At 41.9% G+C, this 16,792-nt stretch overlaps 1 protein-coding gene and 1 non-coding gene across 2 annotated transcripts; one reads left to right on the forward strand and one right to left on the reverse strand.

Annotated features, from left to right (window-relative positions):
- Positions 1-283: 283 nt before the first annotated feature.
- Positions 284-387, reverse strand: LOC150030198 (small nucleolar RNA R71). Its single transcript, XR_016527127.1, has one exon. It is a non-coding gene; the product is annotated as a small nucleolar RNA R71 (small nucleolar RNA).
- Positions 388-1,555: 1,168 nt separating this feature from the next.
- LOC150030199 (uncharacterized) lies at positions 1,556-1,954 on the forward strand. The gene has a single exon (XM_090309948.1). The coding sequence runs from the start codon at positions 1,556-1,558 to the stop codon at positions 1,952-1,954; it is 399 nt and encodes a 132-aa protein (XP_090166074.1).
- The last annotated feature ends 14,838 nt before the right edge of the window (positions 1,955-16,792 follow it).

Consider the following 16,792-nt stretch of genomic DNA (forward strand, 5'->3'; position numbering starts at 1 on the left):
GAGATGAAATCTGTTATGCTCCAAATGCTCCAGACTGCTGAACAATTTGAGGGTGGTTGTGGTGAAGATCCTCACACCCACATGAAGCGTTTCCTGGAAATGTGTAATTCATTTATGATTCTTAGAATCACCCAGAGGCGATCAGGCTATCTTTGTTTCCCTATTCTTTGCATGATGAAGCAAAACAATGGGTGAGCTCACTGGAGCCTAGTGAAATCACCACCTGGGAGAAGTTGGTGGAAAAATTTATGCAAAAATACTTCCATCTACCACCAACACGAGGAGGCGTCGAGAGATTATGAACTTTAAACAAGAAGATGCTGAGACCTTAAACGCCGCATGGGAGCATTTTAAAGGCTTAGTCAAAAACTGCCCAAACCATGGACTACCACTAACTATCCTAATGGAGACGTTTTATGGAGGATTGAATAGAGCATCGTAGATGGAAGTAGATGCAGCAGCAATTGGTGGACTTATGGAAAAATCTTACATTGAGGCCAAAGAGATATTAGACCACATTGCTAAATGTATGGAATGGGTGGATGATACGTATGATGGAAGAGCTGATAGGAAGAAGAGATCTTAAAATGTTAATTCTATCGATTTCAACACATTAGCCACACTTTCTGCTCAAGTGGCTACAATGAACAGCCTTTGTAGAACATAACGCTAGGAAACGCATCAAATCAGTAGAAGGTGAATCAGGTAGAAGAGTTTGGACAGCCCATGGTTAGTTGTGTGGGCTGTGGAGATCTTTACTCCTATTTGGATTGCCCACAAAATCCTCAGTCTGTCTATTTCATTAAAAACAACCCATTTTCCAATACTATAACCCTGGATGGAGAAACCATCCAAATTTTTCTTGGACAGGAGGAAATCACCAGGAGCACTACCCAGGGGCGAACCATCAGCAAAGGAATGGACCGCCACCTACATTTCAACAAACGCATCAGCAACATCAACAACCCTTTAATAGAAAAGGACAGGTGTTGAGCTCAGGATCTCTGCTTGAGAACCTATTGAAGGAGTACATAGCTCAGAATGATGCGTTGCTGAAAAGCCAGGCGTCATCTATCAGAAACCTGGAAATTCAGGTAGGGTAGATAGCATGCGAGTTGAAGATCAGGCAGCCTGGAGTTCTACCTAGCAATACTGAAACACTTGGGAACAACAATGGGAAGGATCAATGTCACGCGGTGACGTTGCGAAGTGAAGAGCTCTTGAAGAAAGAAGAATGAATCCAAGAAACAGCAAGCCTTCAAAAGAATGCATCACACGTTCAATGGATTAGGAAGAAAGAACGCTTGAGACTACAAGCCATTTAGAACCCAGTACGTCTAATGCGGGAAAGCCTGAGGTGCCTTTGAACGCACCATTCCCTAGGCATCTGATGAAGAAGAATAATGAACAATAATTTAAGCACTTTCTTGAGCTCCTAAGGCAATTGCACATCAACGTTCCACTTATAGAGGCCTTGGAGCAGATGCCAACATATGTCAAATTTTTTAAGGACATTTTGACGAAGAAAAGAAGAGTCAGTGAGACAGAAGTAATCATGCTAACGCATGAGTGCAACACGTTAGTAAGCAACAGTCTTCCAAAGAAGCAGAAGGACCCTGGGAGCTTCACGGTTCCTTGCCCGATAGGAGGATATGATGTGGGTCATGTGTTGTGCGATTTGGGAGCCAACATCAATCTCATGCCACTTTCAATTTTTAAGAAATTGGGGATTGGCGAAGCACAACCTACTTCTGTTACTCTTCAGCTCGCTGACAGAACAATTATGTACCCAAAAAGAAAGATTGAAGACGTTCTTGTGAAGGTTGACAACTTCATATTCCCAGCAGACTTTATTATCTTGGACTATGAAGCAGATAGGGAGGTACCAATTATTCTTGGACGCCCCTTCCTAGTTACTGGAAAGTTTCAATTGATGTGCATAAAGGCAAATTGACTATGCGCATAGACAATCAAGAGGTGAAGTTTAATGAGCTCAACGCATTAAAGTTCCCAGATAATGAAGATTGTCAACTAAACAGTATTGAGTTGCCTGAAGAAGAGACCCATGTATGTGAGGTCCTCGGATTGGAGAACTTGAAAGAATCAGAGCCGCCAAGTCTGAGTGAGTGGTGGACAAAACCAACGTGTCCATCACTTGAGGAACCACCAGAACTCGAGTTAAAACAGCTACCTAGTCACCTGAAATACACATTTCTTGGAACCAACAACACTTTACCTGTGATCATTTTTGCAAATCTTACAGAGCCTAACGAGCAATTTCTCTTGCAGATGCTGAAAAAGCACAAGCGTGCAATAGGTTGGACGCTTACAGATATCCATGGCATTAGTCCATCTTATTGCATGCATAAGATTAGGCTGGAAGAAAGGAAGTCAAGGTCAATCGAGCCTCAAAGAAGACTGAAACCCATAATGAAAGAAGTGGTCAAGAAATAAATTTTAAAATGGTTGGACACAGGAGTCATCTATCCTATATCCGACAGTAGTTAGGTAAGTCCAGTCCAATGCGTTCTCAAAAAAAGGGGAACGATTGTGATAGTCAACAGCAATAATGAGCTCATACCCTCGAGGACTGTCATGGGCTGGCGCATCTGTATGGATTACAGGAAGCTCAACATGGCAACTAAGAAAGACCACTTCCTCCTTCCTTTCATCGATCAAATGCTTGACAGATTTGCGAGCAAAGAATTTTATTACTTTCTTGATGGATACTCTGGTCATAACCAGATTTTGATAGATCCGGAAGATTAGGAGAAGACAACATTTACCTGTCCCTTTGGAACATTTGCATTCAGACACATGCACTTTGGGCTGTGTAATGCACCTGAGACATTTCAAAGATCTATGATGGCTATCTTCTCTGACATCCTAGAAAAGACCGTTGAAGTCTTCATGGACGATTTCTCAGTCTTTGGAGACTCATTCCAGTCATGCCTAGATAATTTGGAGGCCGTCCTCGCTCGATGTGAGGAAACAAACTTGGTACTGAATTGGGAGAAATGCCACTTCATGGTGATTGAAGGAATTGTCTTAGGCCACAAAGTATCTAAGGCTGGCCTAGAAGTAGATGAAGCCAAAATGGATGTCATAGCAAAACTTCCACCACCATCAAATGTTAAAACTTTACGAAGTTTTCTAGGGCATGCTGGCTTCTATAGATGGTTCGTTAAAGGATTCTCTCAGATTGCGCGACCTCTGAGCGCATTAATAGAGGCGAACCAGCCCTATGATTTTAATGAAGACTACACTGACGTGTTTGAACCTTGAAGTATGTGTTGACGACAGCTCCAATACTAATAGCAACGGACTGGACGCAACACTTTATTCTCATGTGCGACGCGAGTGATGTGGCAGTAGGAACAATGTTAGGGCAGAAGAAGGGTAATTTGATACACCTCATCTCTTACGCGTCCAAAACACTAAATGACTCTCAGGAACACTACACCACCACTGAAAAAGAAATGTTGGTTGTAGTGTTTGGCATTGAAAAGTTTCAATCTTACTTAGTTGGTGCGTCAGCCACCATATACACCAATCACTCAGCCATAAAGTTCCTGATGAGCAAAAAAGACACAAAGCCAAGGTTGATAAGATGGGTGCTGCTGCTATAGGAGTTTGATATTGATATCTAGGACAGAAAGGGAACAGAGACTCAGGGGGCCGACCACCTATCCAGGCTAGATAATCAAGAAATGCAAGATCAAGAAAGTGAAATCAAGGACACATTTCCTGATGAAAGCCTGTTTAGAGTTGAAGGCAGGGAACCTTGGTATGCAGACATAGTAAATTATTTAACCACCAAAAAATTCCCTGGGAACTTCAACTCTCAGCAAAAGAAGCAGTTAGTTCATGACAGCAAGTTTTATTTTTGGGATGAACAATTTCTATATAAACAAGGCCTTGACTCCATAATACGTCGATGCGTTCCAGAGGAGGAGACACAACGCATCTTCATTGAGTGCATGACTCTTCTTATGGAGGGCATTTCAGTGGGCAAAGAACCGCAGTGAAGGTTCTTCAAAGCAGATATTTCTGACCTACCCTCTTTAAAGATGCGAGGGAGTTTGTTCGAAAATGTGACCCCTGCCAACGCACCGGGAATATTTCTTCAAGGGACGCAATGCCCTTGAACAATATTCTCGAAGTTGAGCTATTTGATATTTGGGGTATTGACTTTATGGGACCTTTTCCCCTATCCTACGGACAATAGTACTTCTTGCTTGCAGTAGACTATGTATCAAAGTGGGTAGAAGCAGTAGCCTGTGCTAGGAATGATGCGTCCACTGTATCTAAGTTTCTAACCAGGAACATCTTTACACGCTATGGAACGCTAAGAGCCCTAATAAGCGATGAAGGTACACACTTCGTTAATTGCATCATTTCTAAATTACTTCCAAAATATAATGTTAGGTACAAGATCGTTACTGCCTACCACCCACAAACAAACGGTCAAGCGAAAGTATCCAATCGAGAAATCAATTCTATCCTGGAGAAAGTTGTCAATGCAACACGGAAGGATTGGGCATAGATGCTGGATGAAGCGCTCTGGGCCTACAGGATTGCTTACAAACCCCTATAGGTATGTCTCCATACTCTTTTGTATTTGGAAAAGCTTGTCACTTACCTTTAGAGTTGAAGCACAAGGCATTTTGGGCAATTAAGAAGTTAAACCTGAACTTGGACGCCGTGGGCGCTCAATGGAAACTTCAGCTCAATCAGCTTGAGGAGTGGCGATTGAACACGTACGAGAACAACAAGCTATACAAAGAAAAGAAAAAGCGTTGGCATGACCAACGCATCAGTAAGAAAGAACTTGTTGTTGGCCAAAAAGTTTTATTGTTCAATTCACGTCTGCGTTTGTTTCCAGGGAAGCTAAAATCCAGGTGGTCAGATCCCTTTATCATTAAGACAATCTTTCCATATGGAGAAGTTTAATTAACATGAGAGGATGGCACCAACGCATTCAAAGTAAATGACCAAAGAGTGAAGCCTTACTTTGAAGATGGACTGGAATGCCAAAAGTCATCTCTCGTACTACGCAAAGCCAACTGAGGCCCGTGTCGAAGTATCCCTATGTTTGCATTGCCATATATTCCAGGGACGCTTCCTCTATCCTTGTCTTTTTGCATTCTATATTTTACAATGCGTTTGAGTTTGTCGATTTGTTTGTTTGTCTGTTTTAAGATTGATTATACTTTGTTTTTGCCTTCATAAAAGTTGGAAACTTTTTTTTTAAAAAAGTTATGTATAATCGAGTTGGGAATAATGGACGCATTAGACTCAAGTCTAACGCATGGCCTTGTTGAAGGGATGCATCTCGAGAAGACAAAAGCACTCGAGTGCTTAAAAACCCAAGACGTCTCTTCAGCTTCACATTGATTACAGACGTCAGGCGCCGCCTGATGTGAGCCCACTAATTCTCTCTCAGCCTATAAAACGATCGAACGGTTCATTTTCTTCTTCTTCCTCATTTCACTCTCGAGTTCTCTGAAACGAAAAAGAAAAATAACATAGCCTCTTCGTTTTCCTCCCTTCCGATTTGCTCAAGCTTCTCTGGCCACAATGTCGTCTGCCTCAGATAGTCAGAACCAGACCATGTGCTTCGGGAATGACTCACCGGTAAGTTCCTATTCCTCTTCCTCTGTTTCGATTTCACCTTCTTCAAGCCCTAGAAAAACCCCCAAAACCCTTGTCTAAACCAAACCCACGCACGGCGGAGCCACCTCTTCTTCCCAGCGGCCGTCTAGGTCGAAACCTTCCATGACACCCACAAAAATCCTCTCTAAAACCACCAAAGCAACCCTTCCGGCCAAGAACCCTCAACCAAAACCCAAAACTACCCCTAAGCCAAGGGCCAAAACACCTGCAAAACCGAGGCTGCGTCCGTCATCTACGACTGCCTCTAAACCTTACACCAAGCCTGCCCTACCACCAGTCATTCCTAACATAACTATGATGGGTGCAACGTATGACCCACTTTCAGCCTACCTTCATAACGCACCGTCACCAGTCGTGCGTCCACCTCCTCCACTTTCGATCCAGCCCTTAGCCACCATTTATCCAGTCGAATCAGATGCGTCGAGCCAAGCACCTCATTCGCCCATCATCATATCCTCCCCTGGGATGCCTCATACCCCAGTGGGCACCCCTCTATTTACTCCACCCATACCCCCCTCTAACAATCCTGCGTTAGAGTGCAACCCTAAAGAGTTCGCAGAATTGGCTTGAGTGGACGAGCAAGAAGTTTTTGGTGCGATTTTGGCGTCTCTTAATCAAAGCCAAGAGGAAAACCAAGTGATGTGTTCAGACCCACCTAACGCATCACTTGAATTGGACGAAGCGGAGCGGTACGCTATGATGCTTGAAAAGGAATTAGAAGAAGAGGAAGCAAAAGAAGAATTAGAAGAAGATAGAGAAGGGAGAATTGGCCCTGACGCGTCTCAATCACGCCAATTCGACGCGAATGAAGGGCCCTGAAAATCAACAAAAGTAACAAGGGAAAGAAAGTTAATATTGGAGGAAGAAGATTAAAAATTTGCATCCGGCCCTAGGAATGCAACGCATGGAAGTAGCTCAAGGCACGACGCACTAGAGAAGGACTTAGAAGACTATCAGCCCGCAAGGAAAAGGCGAAGGAAGATGACTCTCCAAAGGGAATTGGAGAATGAATTAAGAGAGCTGGCATGGGAAGCCAAAAAGCACACGATAGGAAAATGCAAGGTAACCGACGCATTACCTAAGAAGACCTCAGGAAGAAAGCGTCAATTCAGTGACATACTTGTAGAAAAGGGCTTCTTTCCCGAGTGCCACCCACTGCCAATATACATAACAGAGACAATAAACACATTGGGTTGGAGTTAGTTCTATGTTGGGCACACACGTATTTGGCCCAACCTCGTCTGCATGTTCTACAACAGTGAGTTTGATATGGAGAAGAACACAACCTTCGTTGATAGGGTATTAGTGTGTTTCTCAGCCGACAAGATCAACGAAGTGTTTAACATTGATAGTAATTCGGATGCGGAAGGAAATCACATCTTGGAGTAGCCAACGCCAAGCCAATTGGAAGATGCGTTAAGAACGGTAGCCAAACTTGGAAGCAAGTGGCAAACTTCTAGAAATGGAGCAAAGATGCTAGCTTCCAGGAACTTAACCCCAGACGTGAATTTATGGTACTACTTGATCAAAAGAAGCATCATGCCTACAACGCATGATGAAACATTGTCAAAAGAACGCATCCTGGCTACCTATTGTGTCATGCAGTGCATCCCTTTAGACGTTGGAAGAATAATAAGGGATCAGATCAAGGCCATCAAGACCAAGCCATGAGGGCAACTCTACTTTCCATGGTTGATCTATGCACTATGCAAACGCGGGGGCATCCCTCTGGGGATGATCATGAAGATATCGATGGCTTGATAGATATAAAGTTAGTAAGGCATCTACTTCACGGTTCGCAACATCAACCTGCCTTACCTACCAAGGAAGTGGCAACCAAGACTCGATCATCAAAACGCGCCCCCAAAAGAAGACGCGTCTAGATTGTTGAACATAACGATGAAGTTTCAGAGCATGAAGAATATGAAGCTGAGCTTAAACTTCCGGGTGAAGAAGCACAACCAATCCTCAACCTTACTCTCCATGACTCACCATTGGCCTCGTCAGAAGGGAGTCCTGATCAAACGCACCAAGAACCAACTCATATAGATCAGGACATCTCTTGTTCCCTTCCTTCGTCCCCACCAAGTCCAATTCCCAATTTCGTGCCTCCTCCAATAATATTTGAACCAACTGGGTTAGGATCGAGCAATGCAGAAAATTTTGAAGACCCAGTTGGAAGAAGTGAAGAACCTACACCACCTCAACGAAGAGTTGAAAACTTTTATCAGTGATCAACTCAGACCACTGGCCACATCCATTGAAGGTCTTCAGCGACATAATCGGGTTTTAAGAGATTATCTAAGGCAGCAAACAAGATGGATGCAAGAAAAATTCATTTATACAACACAGTACATCAATCAGGTCTTGGTGGGAATGTTTGCTCTGCCTCTACTGCCCGCCCATCTTAGAAACCCTTTGCGCTTTATGGATGAAGACCCTGGAGAAGAATGCAGAGATGATGCGCCAGCACAATAGAGTTTTGGGGTGTTGGGTTATTTTTGTATTTTGATTTAGTTTATGTTCTTTTGTATTAGTTTGACTTGTTTGTTTGCTTCATGATATTCTATGAAAATGAATGAGAAATTCCTATCATTTTGTTCCTTGCATTTGACCTTAGCATACTTTATTTTTGTTCTTTAGATATTTTCCAAGTCTTGTGCATTGCCTGACCTCAATGATATCAACTATATGAAATCTATAAGTATAGAGTAGGCGTTAGGAAAATCAACAAGGCCTGAACTTCTCTAAAAAGACTAAGTTAACTTTTTAACGTGTGCAAGCTTTAAGTCTTAAACTTCTTTTGGACTTTCAAAACCTTTTTGAAATTTTGTTTCTCTTTTAGCAATGAGAATTTTGCTCGTCTCAAAATTTGGGATGAGTATAGCTCATCTCCAAATTTGGTGATGAGGGAAATCCGAGTTAAGACGCATCAAACGAGTACATCATAAAGAAAAGGGAACAAAATAAGAAAAATGTTAAACGCAAATCCTCTGTCATTACTTCAAAAGAAAAACCTTAAAATGGCATGAGTTAAGTTGGAAAAGGAACTTAGCCGTAGTTTGATGCTCGCATGACACCCGTGGGAGCAAGCCAAAATGAAGTTAAGTCTCCTAGACCAACGCGTCCCATAGAACTTCTCTATCTAGACTGAAGAAAATATATCTTGAAACGCATGAATATTAGATATGAGTTTAGTTGTGAAGGGTTCTCACCCATAGTTGGATGCTCGTATGACACCCGTGGGGGCAAGCCAAAACGAAAGTGGGATACCTGGAACAACGCATGGGTAAGTGAATTCATAATTTTTTCTTTTTATTCGGCATTTATCTTAAAAAGAACATCTAACACATTGCTGGTTTAGAAAAAACAAGAATGTTTTGAGAAACGAAAGGAGTTATTGATAAAAGGCCTTCTGCATCTGAAACTAAACACTATTCCTTTTAGAAAAGAGTCAATCTGAGTTGCATTTTCCAAACTCTTGTCTCAAACTTATGATTGAATATGATGAGAGGCGAACTCTGCACACCTAAGATAAAGAAGATAACAAAGGATTATTTTGGAATGCTTGAGGACAAGCATTGTTCAAATTTGGGGGTGGTGATAACTTGTAGAAATACAAGTTATTTTTGCTCTTAAGTTGGAACAACGAAGGTTTTTAATGATAAATTCTCCTCATTTTTAGTAAAAACGCATGGAATTATTCAAACATTAGCAAACTCATGCAAAAGAAATTTTATTTCTAAATATCGTAGCACTAACGCATTGTACTGCAGAATTTCAACACGAGGATTAACACTAACGCATTAGAGAAGTGCCACAAGGAAAGCTCTAACGCATGGGCCATGTGTCGAAGGGAATTCAACGTAGAAAAGATTCATTGATTCAGGCTGATTGTGTCACATCACCACTTGCAAGTATGGGCACCTACAGTAGGTGGTGTCTGAAAAACTTCCAAGCAGCACGCGGCGTCTGAAAAGCTTCTGAGTGCCAGGCGGCTGACCAGGGCATGGACTTTAATGCTGACTAGGGCATGGACTTTAATGCTGACCAGGATATGGACTTTAATGCTGCCCATTCACCATGTGGACATGACCAATGCCTATAAATAGATGAAGTCCCTCCAGAGTTTGTAGTTAGAAAATTATCAAGATCCTTACTCTTTATATAGCGTAATCGTAATTGTAGTTCTTTAGAAGCTGTGCTATGGTGCCAAGACGATCAGAAGGGTTGGGAACCACCACCACTGCCGGTCAGGGAGTGGAGGAACCAAGCTTGAGAAAGACACTTCGTCCTCTTCCTATACAAGTGATTGTACACAACAGAATTGAGCCAAAGAGATACAAGAGATTGTACTATGCGGCTTGACTCAGTTCCTTTCATCTCATTTATCACTTTCGTTTCATTTGATTGAATATTGCTTTTATAAAGAAAATTTGCTTCTTTATAAAATTCATATATTTGATCCAACACATTTTCGCCATTGTTTATTTCTTATTCATGTTGAATGCATTTATACTTTATGCAAAGTTTCATTTCAACGCTTAAGCCAACTTGATCAATTGGTTCAAGCATCTTTAACTTAGATTGTTCGAAAGAATAACTAAGCTGCATCAAGTAGGATACCTAGTACAGCTAGAGATAGACTTACTGGTGTTTATTGTATTCTGTGTTGGACGCATGCATCCTAGAGATAGGTTTTGTATGTTATTCGCATTGAGAAGTGTTGAATGAAGTCTAACGCATTAACAAAAGATAAGAAAATCATCCCATCTCATCCAATCACATTCTGGTTTGTGTACATTCATCTTAGATCGACGCATCCACTTACATTGAACTCCATTTTCGCAAGATCCATCACTCACTACTCAACTCTTTTGTATGTTCTTGCACAGGTATAGCACTTTAGTGTAAATAAAACATTTCTCTTCATACATTTTAGGAAACCTCTACAATAGATACAACGCAAGGTCTACGTTTGTTTAACTGAATCTCTGAATCGACCCTGAACTTACCAGGAACCTAAATTAGATTTATACATGGGTCTGGTTTAGAAAAACTTGAACGTCATTAGAAGGAGTGGTGTGCGTTCTGTTGCAGATATCTAATGCCCCAACGTGTTACAAATACTTAAACGCATCAAGGCATCAACACATCACTTATACTTAGAACTTATTTTTCCAATTTATTTTATACAATACACTCCTAGAACGAATCACGATAGCAACGAACACTTAATCAAGGTGCTCTCTCCTAAGGATCAGTGCAACCCAATGCACCGGCACAAGTGGCAGCAAGGGAGCCATGCGGTGGAAATGTGCCCATCAAACCCGAAACAAGTATGTGCTATCCAAAATAATCCCTACAGCAACACTTATAATCCCGGTTGGAGGAATCACCCTAATTTCGGTTGGGGAGGAAATCATAGCCAAGGGGGGCCGAGTAACCATCAGAACAGCAACTCCGGGAATCGAAGAAACCCTCCACCTTTTCACACACTTAATCAAGGTACTCTCTCCTAAGGATCAGTGCAACCCAATGCACCGGCACAAGTGGCAGCAAGGGAGCCATGCGGTGGAAATGTGCCCATCAAACCCGAAACAAGTATGTGCTATCCAAAATAATCCCTACAGCAACACTTATAATCCCGGTTGGAGGAATCACCCTAATTTCGGTTGGGGAGGAAATCATAGCCAAGGGGGGCCGAGTAACCATCAGAATAGCAACTCCGGGAATCGAGGAAACCTTCCACTTTTTCACCACAATCAGAATCAGGGTCAACAGAGACAACCGCAAAACCAACCATTCTCCTCAAACACCTTTGGAAATTCATTGGAGTCCCTGCTCAAGCAATATATTGAGTAAAACGATGCAGTAATGCAGTCGCAGGCGTCTTCAATCAGAAACTTGGAGATTCAAGTAGGGCAGCTAGCAGCCGAACTACGCAATAGAACACCTGGAACACTGCCAAGCAATTCTGAAGCCCCTGGATGTCACGGGAAGGAACAATGTCCGTGATGACATTGTGCAGGCAAGCTCGACTGCTTGCGGAGGTGTGAATTGCGTCCATCATGGGAAAATTGTCTTCCAGTCCATATCTCTAAATTATATGTTTACTTGCTTTCTTAATTACCTTCTTTATTGCTTCATGAATTTTGTTATTTATTGCTTCCTTAAACTTGCTTTTAATGCTTTATGAAATTACTTCTCATTTAATTCACTTGCATTAGTTTCCGTGCTCTCTTTAATTTCCTTACTTTTCTGTATTAAATGCGTTATTCTTAAATTTTCGGTATGGATTACGATGATGGGTGCATCTTGTGCTAACAAGATACACTTTGCGTTCATCCGACACAAATGCATTGTGCTGAGGGGTGTGTTGTGCTCATATGTATTTTTCGCTCGTCCTTAGCGAAAATGCACTATGTTGAGGTAGAGTTGCGCCAGTAGAAATACCATGCGCCCCTCCTCCAGAAATGCATTGAGTTAAGGGGTGTGTTGCATTGATACATGCATTGTTGCCCGTCCTCTGCAAAGATGCATTTGCGTTGATGGATGCATTACGTTAATCTTAACCTTGCGCCCATCCGAATAAAACACCAAAGAAAAAATTCTTTTTCCAATAGAGTAGTCCAATCGCTTAGGCTTCCAAGGAAATGATGATTTGGCAGATGAAAGGACGTACTTCTCTGCAACTTCTTAAATGTGAGGAGCGCGGCGGCAAGCTTTTTTAGTACCTCGAGGCCTGCCACCACAGAATTTGCATTGGGCCCAACAAGGCCCAACCTATAAATTCAGTCTCCTCTGTCTTAGGTTGTCTATTTGTGTCTTTTTGCGAAAAAGAAACCCTAATCGCCTCTAGATACCCAGACTTTCTTCTTCCTAAAACCCTAAAGAGTTTCCTAACTTTTTCACTAAGTTCAACCATGGCCGATCAAACTCCTCACTCATCTTCTTGACCCTCATCACCCTCATAAGCCCAAATCACTGCTCGAGAGGTGGCAATTCTTGCAGCAAGCCTCCGTCTCGCCACCCAAACACAACTCATCCCTCGAACTGCTGGAAAACCACGATGAAAGCCTTTAGCAGCCAGACCACTCCGCATTAGAGAGGAGCAGAGCTCGGAGAGTGCCCCACTCCCAACATTGTCTTCTGAAAGTGAAAAGAAGAGAAGAGATAATAGAGAGGTGTTTGGGAGTATACTAAGTAACATGGAGAAAGAAGGAGGGCTGCTCGAAGCAGTGGTTGTTAATCAACCATTGCCTTCAGAGGAGGAGATGGAGGAAGCTTCGAGAAGGAGCGCTCTGGCAATATCCAATCCTGAAAAAAACTGCTCACGCAGAATCCTATGAGGGACCTAACAGAGCTTGTTTGGAGGAAGTAGTGGTGGAGAAGCAGCCTGAAATGGCTGAGGAGAAGAAAAAGAAGAAGAAGATCAAGGAGAAGAGGGCTGAAGGAGATGAGGATGCCCATCCAATCAAGAAGAAAGAAAGAAAAACAAGTGAAAAGAGGGAATGCAGGTGGGAGGAGAGACGCCTGAAGAAGGAGGAAGAGAAGAGAATGAGAGCTGAGAGCTTGGAAATTGACAGAGAATCCACCTCCGCAAGGGTGGATAAGGGGGAGTCAACTTAACAAAGAGAATCAGTGCAACCTGAGGAGGAAATAATGAAAATAAGAACGGTTGCGATTGATGATGGAGAACATTCAGACATCAACCCCCTTATGTGGCGTAGCAAGGAGAATGTGCCGCAAAGGTCAACAATCAACCCACCAATTTTGCAAAGTGCTTTAGAAGAGAAAGAGAGGAGAAGAAAAAGGAGGAAGAAAAGCAAGAGAAGATGTTGTGGGCACAACATATCATCGCAGAAGGTAATCGAAGAAGAAAATTACAAGATGAGGAAGTGCGCCACAACAACGCAATATCGGCAGAAGAGGTAAGAATAAGACTCAAGGAAGAACAACGCATTTTTCTGGCCTCAGAGCAATTTGAAAGAGAATTCGAAAGAGAAATAAAAGAAAAGGAAGAGGAAGAAAGAAAGAAGAAGGAAGAGAAGAAGAAGAGGCACCGAGCAAATGTTCAGTGCATTCGAGAGAAGAAAGGCAAGGAAATCGTGGAGTGGGAGAAGGAAGAACAACACAAGGAAAGGGAAAGGAAACAAAAGCAAAAATCCTGCCTTGCATTGACAAAAGAAAAAAGCAAAGCAGTAGCGGAAATCAGTGAGCCCGCATTGGCCAAGGGACGCCCATTAAAGAAGAAAGAAAATGATGATATGATGATGGAGATGGGATTCTTCCCTGTGCCAACGCCACTACCGGACTTGATCACAAGTGTTGTACTAGAACATGGATGGGAAACATTTTGTCAGTGCCCATCCATCGTCATCCCAACAGTAGTGCGAGACTTCTACAATGGATGGCTCCATGGCACCAAAGATGGGTGACCATGAAAGGGGAAGTGGTGTCTTTTAGCATAAAGGACATCAATGAATTATATCAAATGAAGGACATCCCGAATGCGCCGGGTAATAAAATCATTGATGATCCCATAGAAGAGAAGATGGAAGATGCGCTGAAGGTATTAACGCAACCGGGCACTCAATGGTTGGTCTCCTTAAAAGGCATCAGAACCCTGGTGTCCAAGACACTACTTCTAGAGGCGCGACTTTGGGTGTATTTGGTTAAACGGTGACTCATCCCAACTTCTCATGACAAAATAGTTTCAAGGGATAGAGTCATGGCCGCATATTGCATCGCACGCGGCATTCCAATCAATGTAGGCCAGATGATCGCAAGACAACTTCGAGGTTTGGTGGGGCATATACGAGGTCGATATTTCTTCCCTTGGATAGTTTCAAGCTTATGCCTATCATTGGGTGTAGGTATTGAGGAAGAACCAATGCCAGAAGTTCATGGCCTCATAAGTATCAAGATTTTGAGAATGCTCCTCAAAGATTCCCCCCATTTCCCCGAGCTCCCATTGAAGAGGCCCATCATCGATTTAAATGCGTTGCAACAACCAAAGCCAAAGAAACAGTGCAAGGATGACAAAGGAAAGGAAAAAGTCCAAGAATCATCAGCGTAAGATCAAGAACCCTTGGACCCTTTACCTTTGGTGATTCGCTCTCCAAGCCCTCCTGCAAAACCTTCTTCCCCACTTCCCGAACATTATACCAACCTTCTCCTTGTTCCTGATTCCCCCACCGCATATCCAGTAGCTCCATCCTCCCCTTCATCATCACCGTAATTTTCCCCTCCACCGCCATATGTTGATGACCCACACGATTTGGGTGAAGGCACTCTGCCCAACCCCAAAACGTTGATGGCGAAACATCGTAGGCACAACCCACCATTGCCACCTTAACTGCTGAACTTGCTGATATGCGTTCTCTTCTTTCTCACAAACATGACTATTTCTGCCAACGAATAAATGAGATAAACGAGCGAGTAGAAGATTTGCAACGCAGTGCTGCTATGACAAGGCAGGTGATGATCAATATTCAACGCAACATTTACACGATCCACCTGAACCAAAGGCAATTAACAGAGCGCAACCATGAGTACTTCAACTTTTTGACAGCGTATCTTCATGGTCCCATGGTGCCTCTGCATTTGCAGCAACATCTGAATTTCGAAGAAGCTCCTCGAGTACCTCATCAAAATCCTCCACCTGAACCTCCTCCTCAATAATTCTACAATTTTTTTTTTATTGCGATCATTCTTTTATTTTTAATTCATTCATTATTTCTATGTATAGAAGTTATTACTTGATTCTTTGTACATGCTTCAATTTTGTATTGCATTACTTGTAATTCTTTGTATACTTGGTTAATTTTTAGAGTAACAATTCTTTCCGTATGCTTTAGCCTCTTTCTTATCATCCTTTGTCATTTATTGCGATGTTCTTTATCTTTTATTTTGCGTTATCAATTATGCTGCCATGATGAGTCATATGCATACCCTTAGTAACATTTCCCACACTTTGTATTTTCTAACTAACACTTAGATAATTCATAGCAATAGCATTGCATTACCTTTTATACTTCAAAATTCTGCTTAAACCTTCTTTTTGAAATTTTGACTAAGTGTTTGGCTATTTTGTCCAAAACAACACAATGAGGACCTTGCACATCTTTAAATTTGAGGGTGGGGAAGGCCTGAGTAGATGTAGTCAAGTGGATGCGGTCATTAAGAAAATGCGTTCATAATTGTCAAAAAAAAAAAAAAAAAAAGAGAAATTCATACAAACTCCAATGTCAACGCAAGGGAAATTCCAAAACAATCCCAACCTAATAAGAGTTAAGTTGTGAAAAGAACCTTCTCGTAGTTGGATGTTCACATGACACCAGTGGGAGTAAGCCAAAACGAAGTTGGGTTTCCAAGAACAACGCAATATGAAAAGAGAAAAAAAACAATGAGAGAAAAAAAAATAATAAGAGCATAAGAGACAACTCCTCTGACCAGCAAAAGTTATACTTAGCTGAAAATCAAGAGTTGAAGTCGAGATTGGCACACAACCATAGTTGGATGTTCGCATGACACCCATAGGAACAAGCCAAAACAAAGGGTGTAACCATGATCAGCAGTCTCTAATAGAAAAACACAAACCAGACCACCGCATTCAGACGCATCAAGTTGTTTTCTCAAGAAGAGGTAAACATTCTTTTTAAAACTAGAAGAGAACTTTTGAGCAGAGATTTTTTGTATAGAAGAATAAAGTAGGGCATGTTTATGAATTATCAAGGATAGAAGGAAACTGCGCTGTTAAGTAATGTTGGCTAGGTGGAGCATTCGGAGCAACCAATCAACGCAAAATAAGGATAGGAATTGAGTAATATTGCTTTAGTTGAAGATATGCTTGAGGACAAGCATATATCTAAATTTGGGGGTGTGATAACTTGTAGAAATACAAGTTATTTATGCTGTTTTATTTAGATATTACGGCAAAAAGAAAGAAAAGTTGCGTCAATAGTATAGAAATTGACTAAGAAATGCGAGACTTATAAATTGTCGTCAATACACCCACTAACACCATTGCGATGGTAGAATAGAATGTTTAAGTTCTGTTTTGCAGGAAATCAGTCACTGCATGCGTTCATGGCTAAAAAAAAAATGAACA

The sequence above is a fragment of the Benincasa hispida genome, unplaced genomic scaffold, assembly GCF_027475165.1.
Source record: "Benincasa hispida cultivar pf3 unplaced genomic scaffold, pf3_genome.v1.1 HicScf457, whole genome shotgun sequence".
Lineage (NCBI taxonomy): Eukaryota > Viridiplantae > Streptophyta > Magnoliopsida > Cucurbitales > Cucurbitaceae > Benincasa > Benincasa hispida.